Source organism: Oncorhynchus tshawytscha, linkage group LG08, assembly GCF_018296145.1.
Source record: "Oncorhynchus tshawytscha isolate Ot180627B linkage group LG08, Otsh_v2.0, whole genome shotgun sequence".
NCBI lineage: Eukaryota > Metazoa > Chordata > Actinopteri > Salmoniformes > Salmonidae > Oncorhynchus > Oncorhynchus tshawytscha.
Genome location: NC_056436.1, coordinates 74,117,634 through 74,133,331, shown reverse-complemented (window position 1 = coordinate 74,133,331; position 15,698 = coordinate 74,117,634). Strand labels below are relative to the sequence as shown.

Here is a 15,698-nt window from a genome sequence, read left to right as displayed (position 1 = left end):
AATTAGTCATTTTATTGATCTACAACATCAAAAGCCTTGGGGGCAGCAGCTTTATACAGTTTTAGCTAAGATAGTTCATTAGGATGGACAGCATAGCATTAATGTAGAGCCCTGTGTTTTGGACAATCATGTCACAAGTTCTGGATTTTAACCTTTGTTTAAAGCTTTTTCATCAAACTGTCCCCTTTTCCTTTTTGGGTCAGATGGTCCAGCATCATTGTCCAACACCATCCTCAGACAATTGCTTTCATAGTTGGTGTAATTCTCATTTCTGGAAAAAGCTTCAAATGAAGGTTAAACTCTAGGTCATGTGACATGATAGCCCAAAATACAGTGGGTAATATGTTAATGGCAGCTGGATCGATGTTATTCAGATATGAAGGTTACTTCATTGGCTTACTGGAGCTTACTACAAAATAGCGGTCATTGTTATAAAATAGAAAATTCTACTCACTGTCTAGACATTAACAAAAAAAACTTTAAATTCTGCATCACTTCATAAGGAAAAGGAGGGACTGTACCACATTGCAAATTTGGATTAATAATTATATTCTGTATATATGTCAATTAATTGTTTAAGTCTAATACTTTCTTTACCACTGCACCACAATACCTTTGGGAAAGAAACAGAATGTAATATTTACAATGCCATCACTCAAATGTATAGTGACATTAAAATGTTAAATAAATGCAGAACTACAGGCCCCAAACCATCACATCTTGAACAATCCTAGCCTATGTAATATAAGGTTATAATTACAGCAATTCATAGGTTCCTTTCACTCCGCCCCCCTCTCTTCAGCTGTTCCCCCTCCCCCGTTGGCCTTGTGCCCCCTCTCCCCACCTCCGCTCCCATCCTCTGGGTGTGTCAGCTGGTGCATGAAGTCATCCAGAACCCTCTGGGCCGTCAGATAGGACACATCAACAACAGCACCCTGCTTACTCTCAGCTGCTCTCCCTGCAGCTGCCACGCCCCCCTTGACAGCAGGCACAAGGTAACCCTCCTCCCATGCACCTTCTGCACCCCCTGTTCCCAACTCCACCAGAGGGTAGGGGTTGGGAGGGGTGTCAGTGTGAGGTTGGAGGTTGGAAGGCCGGGGCTGTCTTGCCGCTTGGCTGGCAGCTAGTTTCTTATAGATAGCCATACTGATGTCAGCGACGGAGAAAGGGGGACTCATCGGGCGAGAATCCTCATTTCCTGTCTGACCTATCACCCCAAACCCCTCCTCCTGCTTCCAGGGCATAAAAGCAGTGACCTTTTGTGGACCCGCCTCACACTCCCTGAGTCCTGCACCTGACCAATCAGACGGCTTCTGCTCCAGTTTGGTAGCGGGTGATTGGATGTCGCTTATGGATTGGCCGGTTTTCAAGGTGTTCTTCAGGAACTGCTTGACAGTGTCTCCAGAGTCAAAGTGCTTCTCTATGAGCTCCTTGATCAGACAGGGAACCTGGAGGACAGCACAGACATCCTATGAGTTCATACAATACAACAGACATAGAGAAACCAGTAGATGAGGTAGAAGAAATTATGAGCTGAACATGAGTTGAGGAGATTATGGATAGTCTTTTCATGTACGGCCACTATCAACTTTACAAATACAAAATCATCATATTGATTTTCCACCACTCTTTCTGTTGCCAGTATGTAAACTAATCTAAATGTGCGTTTTGGTTCATGTATTGCTCAGTAGATGGTGCTGTGCTCACATTGATGTTCTCCAGAGAGGCGATGGTGGCGTTGGCCTGCTCCAGCTCTGTGCTGAGATGGGCAATACGCTGCACCATATACTTCCTCTCAGAGCTAAGGCTCTCAGTCTGCAGGGATAGAGGAGAGTACATGACTCAACATATTCACTACAGTTTGTTCTAGAGATGGTATAACAGTAGTACTAATTGTACTCTCAGGCTTCAAGGACAGAACAGAGCAGAGGACATCAGTCAACACAACACTGTGTGTTGTAGAGGTGACAGAGAGGGAGAAAGATATTCAGAGCATGTTTCTATACCTGGGTGGGGGTATGAGTTTATATAGTGGCAGGAGTCTTTCTTAACCATATGAAAAAACGCATTTGGCGTTACTCTGGACCCTGATCTCTCTTTTGACGAACATATCAAGACTGTTTCAAGGACAGCTTTTTTCCATCTACGTAACATTCCAAAAATGATGCAGAAAAATTAATCAATGCTTTTGTTACTTCTAGGTTAGACTACTGCAATGCTCTACTGTAAAGCTCCGGGTGTCGCGGGTGTGGAGTCAGACGCAGGAAACAGAGAGTCCAATGCTGTGCTCTTTAATACACAAAACGCAACACAGGGTGCTCACAACCAAACGGCCCCAAACACGGGGATGAAAACAGTACAACCGAAATACACGACCAGGAACAAACACGTTCCTCTACTACAGAACCGAAGGTCACAATAATTAATCCCGCACAAAGAAACAGGCTAATAAAGCCCAACTAATCATTCATAAACAGGTGCTAACAATAAACATACAAGGAGGGGGATGAAAGACAATCAGTGGCAGCTAATAGGCCAGTGACAACAACCACCGAGCACCTCCCGACCGGGAAGGGAAGCCACCCTCGGTGGGACTCTACTTTCCGGCTACCCGGATAAAGCACTAAATAAACTTCAGTTAGTGCTAAATACGGCTGCTAGAATCCTGACTAGAACCAAAAAATGTGATCATATTACTCCTGTGCTAGCCTCCCTACACTGGCTTCCTGTTAAGGCAAGGGCTGATTTCAAGGTTTTACTGCTAACCTACAAAGCATTACATGGGCTTGCTCCTACCTATCTTTCTGATTTGGTCCTGCCGTACATACCTACACGTACGCTACGGTCACAAGACGCAGGCCTCCTAATTGTCCCTAGAATTTCTAACAGCTGGAGGCAGGGCTTTCTCCTATAGAGCTCCATTTTTTTGGAACGGTCTGCCTACCCATGTGAGAGACGCAGACTCGGGCTCAACCTTTAAGTCTTTACTGAAGACTCATCTCTTCAGTGGGTCATATGATTGCGTGTAGTCTGGCCCAGGAGTGTGAAGTTGAACGGAAAGGCTCTGGAGCAACGAACCGCCCTTGCTGTCTCTGCCTGGCCGGTTCCCCAGGCAGAGACAGCAAGGCCGGCTGAGTCACTGGCTTACTGGTGCTCTTTCATGCCGTCCCTAGGAGGGGTGCGTCACTTGAGTGGGTTGAGTCACTGATGTGATCTTCCTGTCTGGGTTGGAGCACCCCCTTGGGTTGTGCCGTGGCGGAGATCTTTGTGGGCTATACTCGGCCTTGTCTCAGGATGGTAAGTTGGTGGTTGAAGATATCCCTCTAGTGGTGTGGGGGCTGTGCTTTGGCAAAGTGGGTGGGGTTATATCCTTCCTGTTTGGCCCTGTCCGGGGATAGCATCGGATGGGGCCACAGTGTCTCCTGACCCCTATTGTCTCAGCCTCCAGTATTTATGCTGCAGTAGTTTATGTGTCGGGGGCTAGGGTCAGTTTGTTATATCTGGAGTACTTCTCCTGTCTTATCCGGTGTCCTGTGTGAATTTAAATATGCTCTCTCTAATTCTCTCTTTCTCTCTCTCGGAGGACCTGAGCCCTAGGACCATGCCTCAGGACTACCTGGCATGATGACTCCTTGCTGTCCCCAGTCCACCTGGCCGTGCTGCTGCTCCAGTTTCAACTGTTCTGCCTGCGGCTATGGAATCCTGACCTGTTCACTGGACGTGCTACCTGTCCCAGACCTGCTGTTTTCAAATCTCTAGAGACAGCAGGAGTGGTAGAGATACTCTTAATGATCGGCTATGAAAAGCCAACTGACATTTACTCCTGAGGTGCTGACTTGCTGCACCCTCGACAACTACTGTGATTATTATTATTTGACCATGTTGGTCATTTATGAACATTTGAACATCTTGGCCATGTTCTGTTATAATCTCCACCCGGCACAGCCAGAAGAGGACTGGCCACCCCTCATAGCCTGGTTCCTCTCTAGGTTTCTTCCTAGGTTTTAGCCTTTCTAGGGAGTTTTTCCTAGCCACTGTGCTTCTACACCTGCATTGCTTGCTGTCTGGGGTTTTAGGCTGGGTTTCTGTACAGCACTTTGAGATATCAGCTGATGTACGAAGGGCTATATAAATACATTTGATTTGATTATAGGCCAGGGACCACAGTTCAACCTGGTCAGGTTCTGGCCCTAAATAAGATCATCTCAGTGTCTCTCTCTCTCCGTCTCTGTCTTTGTCTCTCCGTCTGTCATGTTTGACCTAATTCTTACCGCTGAGTGCAGTTTCTCCCCCAGAAGGCTGTTGGTGTGCTGGGTACCTGTGTGTGTGTCCTGGAGTCTGTAACAAAGAGAGACAGCATCACGGCTATGAATTTTGGGCTCATGTTGTATACCATTAACCCCACCCACCCACCCCCAAGTCCTTGGTCATGAGGCCATCTGACCTCTGACCCTAACAATAGATCAGACCATACAGATGGCAGGCAGAGAACCACTCAATTTAACCACACCAATCAGTCACACAAAGCTATTGATCAGTGGAATTTGCCTTCCAGGACAAAAATGTAGGGCAAAAAGGGGCTATTTCACAGGTTCAACAGAATGAGACATTCATAAAGTCTACTCTGTAAATCACAAAGGCCATGCCTAGATGTGCTGCATGCCTTCCCTGGTGCTCACGGTAACTTGAAAAAGGAGAGGCAGATGTATTGGAATCACATCAAAGACATACGAGGACAAGAGCAAGCATTGTTACTACAGTATTATACAATGATTATTGTTTTAATTGACACACTTTACACTATAGTCGTCATCAAATGAATCATGTTACTGTGTAACACTATAGATTCATCATATTATCATGTTACTGTGTAACACTATAGATTCATCATATTATCATGTTACTGTGTAACACTATAGATTCATCAAATGAATCATGTTACTGTGTAACACTATAGATTCATCAAAATAATCATGTTACTGTGTAACAATATAGATTCATCATATTATCATGTTACTGTGTAACACTATAGATTCATCATATTATCATGTTACTGTGTAACAATATAGATTCATCATATTATCATGTTACTATATAACACTATAGCATCATCAAATGAATCATGTTACTGTGTAACACTATAGCATCATCATATTATCATGTTACTATATAACACTATAGCATCATCATATTATCATGTTACTGTGTAACACTATAGATTCATCATATTATCATGTTACTATATAACACTATAGCATCATCATATTATCATGTTACTATATAACACTATAGCATCATCATATTATCATGTTACTATATAACACTATAGCATCATCATATTATCATGTTACTATATAAGACAATAGCATCATCATATTATCATGTTACTATATAACACTATAGATTCATCATATTATCATGTTACTATATAACACTATAGCATCATCATATTATCATGTTACTATATCATGTTACTATATAACACTATAGATTCATCATATTATCATGTTACTATATAAAACTATAGATTCATCATATTATCATGTTACTATATAACACAATAGCATCATCATATTATCATGTTACATCATATATAACACTATAGATTCATCATATTATCATGTTACTATATAACACTATAGCATCAACATATTATCATGTTACTATATAACACTATAGCATCATCATATTATCATGTTACTGTGTAACACTATAGATTCATCATATTATCATGTTACTATATAACACTATAGCATCAACATATTATCATGTTACTATATAACACTATAGCATCATCATATTATCATGTTACTGTGTAACACTATAGTCGTCATCAAATGAATCATGTTACTGTGTAACACTATAGATTCATCATATTATCATGTTACTATATAACACTATAGATTCATCATATTATCATGTTACTGTGTAACACTATAGACGTCATCAAATGAATCATGTTACTGTGTAACACTATAGATTCATCATATTATCATGTTACTGTGTAACACTATAGATTCATCATATTATCATGTTACTGTGTAACACTATAGATTCATCATATTATCATGTTACTATATAACACTATAGCATCATCAAATGAATCATGTTACTGTGTAACACTATAGCATCATCATATTATCATGTTACTATATAACACTATAGCATCATCATATTATCATGTTACTGTGTAACACTATAGATTCATCATATTATCATGTTACTATATAACACTATAGCATCATCATATTATCATGTTACTATATAACACTATAGCATCATCATATTATCATATTACTATATAACACTATAGCATCATCATATTATCATGTTACTATATAACACTATAGATTCATCATATTATCATGTTACTATATAACACTATAGCATCATCATATTATCATGTTACTGTGTAACACTATAGATTCATCATATTATCATGTTACTATATAACACTATAGATTCATCATATTATCATGTTACTGTGTAACACTATAGACGTCATCAAATGAATCATGTTACTGTGTAACACTATAGATTCATCATATTATCATGTTACTGTGTAACACTATAGATTCATCATATTATCATGTTACTGTGTAACACTATAGATTCATCATATTATCATGTTACTTTGTAACACTATAGATTCATCATATTATCATGTTACTGTGTAACACTATAGATTCATCATATTATCATGTTACTGTATAACACTATAGCATCATCATATTATCATGTTACTGTGTAACACTAGATTCATCATATTATCATGTTACTATATAACACTATAGATTCATCATATTATCATGTTACTATATAACACTATAGCATCATCATATTATCATGTTACTATGTAACACTATAGCATCATCATATTATCATGTTACTATATAACACTATAGCATCATCATATTATCATGTTACTGTGTAACACTATAGTCGTCATCAAATGAATCATGTTACTGTGTAACACTATAGATTCATCATATTATCATGTTACTGTGTAACACTAGATTCATCATATTATCATGTTACTATATAACACTATAGCATCAACATATTATCATGTTACTATATAACACTATAGCATCATCATATTATCATGTTACTGTGTAACACTATAGCATCATCATATTATCATGTTTACTATAACATCATATTATCATGTTAGCATCATCATATTATCATGTTACTATATAACACTATAGCATCATCATATTATCATGTTACTATATAACACTATAGCATCATCATATTATCATGTTACTATATAACACTATAGCATCATCATATTATCATGTTACTATATAACACTATAGCATCATCATATTATCATGTTGTTACTGTGTAACACTATAGATTCATCATATTATCATGTTACTATATAACACTATAGCATCAACATATTATCATGTTACTATATAACACTATAGCATATCATCATATTATCATGTTACTGTGTAACACTATAGATTCATCAAATGAATCATGTTACTGTGTAACACTATAGACGTCATCAAATGAATCATGTTACTGTGTAACACTATAGATTTATCATATTATCATGTTACTGTGTAACACTATAGCATCATCATATTATCATGTTACTTTATAACACTATAGATTCATCATATTATCATGTTACTGTGTAACACTATAGATTCATCATATTATCATGTTACTGTGTAACACTATAGCATCATCATATTATCATGTTACTATATAACACTATAGTCGTCATCATATTATCATGTTACTGTGTAACACTATACTCGTCATCATATTATCATGTTACTGTGTAACACTATAGATTCATCATATTATCATGTTACTATATATAACACTATATCATCATCATATTATCATGTTACTATATAACACTATAGCATCATCATATTATCATGTTACTATATAACACTATAGCATCATCATATTATCATGTTACTATATAACACTATAGCATCATCATATTATCATGTTACTATATAACACTATAGCATCATCATATTATCATGTTACTATATAACACTATAGCATCATCATATTATCATGTTACTATATAACACTATAGCATCATCATATTATCATGTTACTATATAACACTATAGCATCATCATATTATCATGTTACTATATAACACTATAGCATCATCATATTATCATGTTACTATATAACACTATAGCATCATCATATTATCATGTTACTATATAACACTATAGCATCATCATATTATCATGTTACTAGCATCATCATATTATAACACTATAGATTCATCATATTATCATGTTCTGTGTAACATGATTCATCATATTATCATGTTACTATATAACACTATAGCATCAACATATTATCATGTTACTATATAACACTATAGCATCATCATATTATCATGTTATATTATCATGTTACTGTGTAACACTATAGTCATCATCAAATGAATCATGTTACTGTGTAACACTATAGATTCATCATATTATCATGTTACTATATAACACTATAGATTCATCATATTATAACTATATTCATCATATTATCATGTTACTGTGTAACACTATAGACGTCATCAAATGAATCATGTTACTGTGTAACACTATAGATTCATCATATTATCATGTTACTGTGTAACACTATAGATTCATCATATTATCATGTTACTATATAACACTATAGATTCATCATATTATCATGTTACTATATAACACTATAGCATCATCATATTATCATGTTACTGTGTAACACTAGATTCATCATATTATCATGTTACTATATAACACTATAGCATCATCATATTATCATGTTACTGTGTAACACTAGATTCATCATATTATCATGTTACTATATAACACTATAGATTCATCATATTATCATGTTACTATATAACACTATAGCATCATCATATTATCATGTTACTATATATCATCATATTATCATGTTATAGCATCATCATATTATCATGTTACTATATAACACTATAGCATCATCATATTATCATGTTACTATATAACACTATAGCATCATCATATTATCATGTTACTGTGTAACACTATAGATTCATCATATTATCATGTTACTGTGTAACACTATAGATTCATCATATTATCATGTTACTGTGTAACACTATAGATTCATCATATTATCATGTTACTTTGTAACACTATAGATTCATCATATTATCATGTTACTGTGTAACACTATAGATTCATCATATTATCATGTTACTGTATAACACTATAGCATCAACATATTATCATGTTACTATATAACACTATAGCATCATCATATTATCATGTTACTGTGTAACACTATAGTCGTCATCAAATGAATCATGTTACTGTGTAACACTATAGATTCATCATATTATCATGTTACTATATAACACTATAGATTCATCATATTATCATGTTACTATATAACACTATAGCATCATCATATTATCATGTTACTGTGTAACACTATAGATTCATCATATTATCATGTTACTATATAACACTATAGATTCATCATATTATCATGTTACTGTGTAACACTATAGATTCATCATATTATCATCATAGCATCATCATATTATCATGTTCTATATCTATGAATCATGTTACTGTATAACACTATAGATTCATCATATTACTGTGTAACACTATAGATTCATCATATTATCATGTTACTGTGTAACACTATAGATTCATCATATTATCATGTTACTGTGTAACACTATAGACATCATCAAATGAATCATGGTACTGTGTAACACTATAGATTCATCATATTATCATGTTACTATATAACACTATAGATTCATCATATTATCATGTTACTGTGTAACACTATAGACGTCATCAAATGAATCATGTTACTGTGTAACACTATAGATTCATCATATTATCATGTTACTGTGTAACACTATAGATTCATCATATTATCATGTTACTGTGTAACACTATAGATTCATCATATTATCATGTTACTGTGTAACACTATAGATTCATCATATTATCATGTTACTGTGTAACACTATAGATTCATCATATTATCATGTTACTTTGTAACACTATAGATTCATCATATTATCATGTTACTGTGTAACACTATAGATTTATCATATTATCATGTTACTGTGTAACACTATAGCATCATCATATTATCATGTTACTATATAACACTATAGATTCATCATATTATCATGTTACTGTGTAACACTATAGATTCATCATATTATCATGTTACTGTGTAACACTATAGCATCATCATATTATCATGTTACTATATAACACTATAGCATCATCATATTATCATGTTACTATATAACACTATAGTCGTCATCATATTATCATGTTACTGTGTAACACTATAGATTCATCATATTATCATGTTACTATATAACACTATATCATCATCATATTATCATGTTACTATATAACACTATAGCATCATCATATTATCATGTTACTATATAACACTATAGCATCATCATATTATCATGTTACTATATAACACTATAGCATCATCATATTATCATGTTACTATATAACACTATAGCATCATCATATTATCATGTTACTATATAACACTATAGCATCATCATATTATCATGTTACTATATAACACTATAGCATCATCATATTATCATGTTACTATATAACACTATAGCATCATCATATTATCATGTTACTATATAACACTATAGCATCATCATATTATCATGTTACTATATAACACTATGAAAATAAAAGAGAGTCGCACACTCTAGGAGCTCAGATGCAAAAATTTTAGCTGTAAAAATGAGTTGAATTAGATATTATTTTACCCGTTTTTATATATTTCTTTTGTCAATCCTTTTAGGTGGGTGAATGAATGGGTGTCTGTTCGTATTCTAGAATGCCGGCAATAGAAGATGAACCAGCGGAACACTGAAGTACTGTATCTTAGATTTTATACAGAGCCAATACACAATCTACACTTATATACACCCTGATGAAGACAGCTTGGCTGTCGAAACGTTGGTATTACATTTTTGCATCTGAGCTCCTAGAGTTTTATTTTCAAGTTTCTACTCCGCTAGCTAGCACCTTGTCTTAATAGGTGTGCGTTTATTTTTCTTCTACTATATAACACTATAGCATCATCATATTATAATTAGCTCTGACCTCTTGAACTTCTCCTTCATGTGGCTAAGCTCCTCCCTGGCCCTGGCTAGCTCCGCCTCCAGACTCTCAATGCAGACTACTGTTTGCATCAGGTTCTGGTGCAGCTCAGCATTCTCCTCCTGCAGTGCCCTATTTACACACAGAAGGGTCATGGGAGATGGAATTTTATTACAAAAATGCGCAGTCACATTTCCTAAGGCCATTTTAGCACAATAGATGCTATGGATGTAGCTCAGGTCAGCTTCTAGAGATGTTACATTTCACATAGCCTTGTTAATACAGACTGAACGCTGTGCGTTGTACCATTGTTACACACATTTCTCCTTCATCTTGTTCTTCATCCATCTTTACTGATAGAGGTGGTGAGAGAGCTCTGGAAGCCATTAGTGGAATCGATATTCAGTGACCTTTCACAATCAAACGGATGCTCTTTAGAGTGTATTGATAAACAGAGAGGAGAAGGGGAGAAAGAAGGGGGAAAAAATCACACTCACTGGAGTTCGCCTTTGTCACCTGTCAAGGCCTATGGAAAGAGACAGCAGAAGAGAAGAGACGATTAGAGATGTTGATGATTTTCTAATTCAATAACTTTCAGTACAGTTATATTAGTTGTATTAGTAATGTTATCATGTGCAGTTTTTTTCTTTGATTATTATTTGTCATCACCATATACATCAGGGATATTGTTATTGGAAGCTTTGACAAGGTACAATGCAGTTTCTTCACTTCCTAATAAAGTTTCATAAACTGAATGGAATGTTTTTTTTACAGAGATGAAAAGGGCAGAGAGAATGATAGGGACATAATAGAGCCAAAGTAATTGATTATTGAACTTAAGTTCATACGCTCCAGGAAAAGCTATTGATTGTGTGTCAGTGAGGTTAATAAAGTCAGAGCCACAGCATGGTTACTCTGGCCCTCTCTGTGCTAGCTGGCACTCAGGCAGTCTCGGGTTGGGTAGCGTGTTGTTCCCAATGCAACACATTGCCTATAAAGGTTACCTGTTACCTAATGTGGTTAATTGTGGACAAGCGTCACAGATAGAGGATGACGCTTGAGTTCGCTTTATATAACTGCTGCTTTGTGGTTGAGGGCACTAACTGACACTCCCTGTGTGGTTTGAACTTCAATAACTTTAAAGAACTTTGGGACAAATCCTAATTTACATGAATGCATGATTTACCTAACTCTACAGCTAGGACCTACTAGCTATAGTATGTATTTAGACCCCTCGACTCCACCAGCATACAGATGTAAGATCTTAATTTGATCACTCTTTTGTTGCTGAGAATCCTCCTGCACAGAAAGAAATGCAAACGTGTAGTGTATTTGAGTTTTAAAATGGATTTTAAAGTCTGTCATTTCCCGTTTGAAATTTCAGACTTGATTTGTCCTAACGCAAAATGTATCAACCCCTACAAAAACGTCCATTAATTATAATCCACATAATAATTCACATTTCCTGTTGATGCAGGATTATTTTCCTTCTGTAGCAAACTGGCTCAAATTCAGACCCTACATCTGTAGTTGACATCAGTTAGACTCACCCTGTGTGGCTTTGGACGCCAGCGGTAGGTTGATCGGTTGTGGCGGTCGCTCTGCTCGGAGCTGGGGCTGGCCGTGTCTCGGTCTCTGTTCCGGGATGAGTCAGACTTGCTGGAGGGAGACTCCGACTCGGGCCCTGGCACTGGAGGAGGGGAGTGTGTGCGTATTGGGGTGCGGTGGGATAGCTGGGGTTGCTGGGTGTGTGGAGATGAAGGTGGGCTATGGGTGGACCTGTGGCTCTGGTCAAGGTGTTTGTAGCTCCGGTGTTTCTGATGGCTGGGCTCAGGGCTGGAGCTGACAGTGCCGTCTGTAAGAAGGGAGCCATACCGCCCATGCCTATTACCGACCGGACCCTGGAAGTCAGGCAGGGAGGCCGGTTGGTCTTCATAGCCAGCCGGTGGGTGGGGCGGGTAGGGTTGGCTGGAGTGGCGGGTTGGGGGGCTGCCTAGACGAGGAGTGTGGTTCTTGCTTTCATACCCAAACTTTGTAGGGAGAGATATTTTCCGTGATCTTGTGTCAGAGTCATTCCTCAGTTTCCTAGGTTTAGTAACCGTCTCCCTCTCCTCCCCCTGCCCATCTCCCTGCTTTTTCAAGGGAAGCTGGGGCTGACTTTTCAGTTGAGATTTGGGGGATGCTGGGGTTTTGGCTGGACCCGGTCCTACAGTCTCGACAGGGACCCCCAGAGTATTGAGACGGGCGGGGCTGATGACCTGTTTAGTGATCTCATCCAGGAAGGCAGAGAACTGTATCTTCCCCTTCACCATGCTCTGCCTGGCTGCATCCTTCAGAGCCTCCACATCCTGCTTCCCCTTGGGCCCTGCTGTCTTGCCTGCCACACGGGGGGACAGCACCTCCATGGATTTGGCCTTGCGGATGTCCGGCGGCGCCTCCTTGTTTTTCAGGATGCCTTTACTGGGGAGCTGGATCGAGGACACTGCCCTCTTTGGCCCAGCCAGGACCTCTTCACTGAAGGCCAGGCTACGGCCCAGGCTGGCTGTCTTGTAGAGGGGTCCGTGCTTCAGGTGTGGGGGTGTCCGTGCTTTCCCTCTGTCAGTGCCTGTATTCTGCAGCAACCCCTCTTCACTGCGGCTGTGGCCCCGGTTGAGCTCGGAGTAGCTGGGCTCTTGTCCTCCCCTCCCCTGGGCCCGATGGTTGGTCCCAGGGCTTCCTCCTCCGTGCAGTTGCCCCTGTTTGACCGTGGCATACACCTGCAGCTCACTGTCATCCTCCCGGAACTGTCGTCCTCCTGCAATGTTGGAGCAGGACATGGTATGTTGCGGCCGGCTGGCGTGCTTCAGGGAGAACTTGTCGTCAATGCCGGACCATTCGATGGAAGAGTCGGAGTCGGAAGAGTCGGAAGATGAGAGGGAGGAGGAAGATGCTCTGGAGAGGGTGACTGTGGTGTGGTGGTCCGACATCTCGTCGTCGTGATGAAGGTGCTGAGGATGATGATGGTGACGTCTATGGCATTGCTCCTGGTCATCTTGGAAATGGTTACCACGGTGATGGTGGTGAACGTGGCGTTCACTGCTGCGTCTATCATTGTCCCGTGACATCCTGTAGCTGATATGGAGAGATGACGTAGTAATTATGTATTCATCCAATTACCACACTCAATTGTAATCTTCATCAAATGTGCATTCCTCATTACTGTTTAAAAAAGGAAACTTGAATGAAAGGGAAACTCAAAAGTGATCTTACCTGTGTATCTCCCTTTCTTGATCCTGGTGATGGCGGTGCTTCTGTGATGTGATCCCACCTGGAGGAGGACTATGAACAGGAGTGAAAAACTTCTCCATCATTTGTCTCTTCCCTGCAGGGAGGTCGTTGATGCCCTCTTGATGTCTCTCCTGTAAATAGTGTTGGTCAGCTTCTGATCTCCGTCTGGGGCTGAAGTCCCTATCCCTGTCCCTATCCCTGTGTCTGTCTGATGGTGACCTCTTGGGTCTGACTGCTCCCTGTCTGTCAGCCTCAGAGATCATAGCTCCAGAGCTGAAGATGAACAACCATCACTCTGTCAGCATGTTACCCTTGTTACTTCTGTTCTGTCTGAATGAGAAATGAATAAGAAGTCCCGCAAGATAAGCACACCACAAATGCCTAAATGTCCAAAAGGATTTTTTTAAAGTCTGAGTTTAAAAAAATCTTAAATGTTTCCAATTAACGAACCCAAAGTTGTTTCTGCTGAAAGGGGAAAGTAATTATCTCAATTAAGTATCCAGCTGTTAAGTTATTCTGGACAGTTTATTAGCCTCTCATCTTGTTGCTATCCATCTGTCTCCCTCGCCCTCCAACTCTAGAATAGCTGCGTGACAGTAGAAGGGATATGTTTGACTTGCTTTGCCACATCCCTGACTCAATATCATCGAATCCTGATGTAATGGTGTTTCATCGAACCAATTAAAAGCGTGAGACTGACAATTGTCCTCGTGAATGCAGAACAGGATCGAACCGATACAGCTGGAACAAGAACATTGGTGCAGTTCATTTATCCTATTGATGTGGATTATTGTTATAAGTGTGGGGTTATCCTTGGCCTCTAGCGGCACACTTGTAGTGCTTATAGGACTATTATCATTGATTATTATGGATCAGTGGCCTTGTCAGTGGTGGAAAAAGTAGCCAATTGTCATACATGATTTAAAGTAAATATACCTTAAAACAGAAAAATGACTCAAGTAAAAGGGAAAGCCACCCAGTAAAATACTACTTGGGTAATAGTATAAAAGTATTTGATTTAAATATAGTTAAGTATTAAATATAAATGTAATTTCAAAAATATACTTCAGTATCAAAAGTTAAAATTAAAGTATAAATCATTTCAAATTCCTTATATCAGGCAAACCAGACGGCACCATTTTCTTGTTTTTTTAATTGGTGGATGGTCAGTGGCACACTAAATCACTGACATAATAACAAATTAAGCATTTGTGTTTAGTGAGTCCACCAAACCAGAGGCAGGGGATGAGCGGGGATGTTCTCTTGATAAGTGCGTGAATTGGAACATTT

General features: G+C 38.2%; 1 protein-coding gene across 1 annotated transcript; it reads right to left on the bottom strand.

Moving 5' to 3' along the window:
* Positions 1 to 779: 779 nt before the first annotated feature.
* LOC112257020 lies at positions 780 to 14,972 on the bottom strand. The gene is made up of 7 exons (XM_024430605.1): positions 14,391 to 14,972; positions 12,692 to 14,252; positions 11,639 to 11,667; positions 11,145 to 11,273; positions 4,272 to 4,338; positions 1,708 to 1,815; positions 780 to 1,448 (listed from the first exon to the last, which is right to left on the bottom strand). Exons 1-7 carry the CDS (start codon positions 14,669 to 14,671, stop codon positions 780 to 782), a joined length of 2,844 nt encoding a protein of 947 aa, XP_024286373.1. The 5' UTR covers positions 14,672 to 14,972.
* Positions 14,973 to 15,698: the final 726 nt, after the last annotated feature.

Coding starts and splice junctions, on each gene's coding strand:
- LOC112257020 (XM_024430605.1), bottom strand. CDS start 14,671: ATGATCTCTGAGGCTGACAGACAGGGAGCAGTCAGACCCAAGAGGTCA. Junction 11,274..11,638: donor GGTGACAAAGGCGAACTCCA/GTGAGTGTGATT, acceptor GTGTGTAAATAG/GGCACTGCAGGAGGAGAATG. Junction 1,449..1,707: donor CCTCTCTGGAGAACATCAAT/GTGAGCACAGCA, acceptor GCTGTCCTCCAG/GTTCCCTGTCTGATCAAGGA.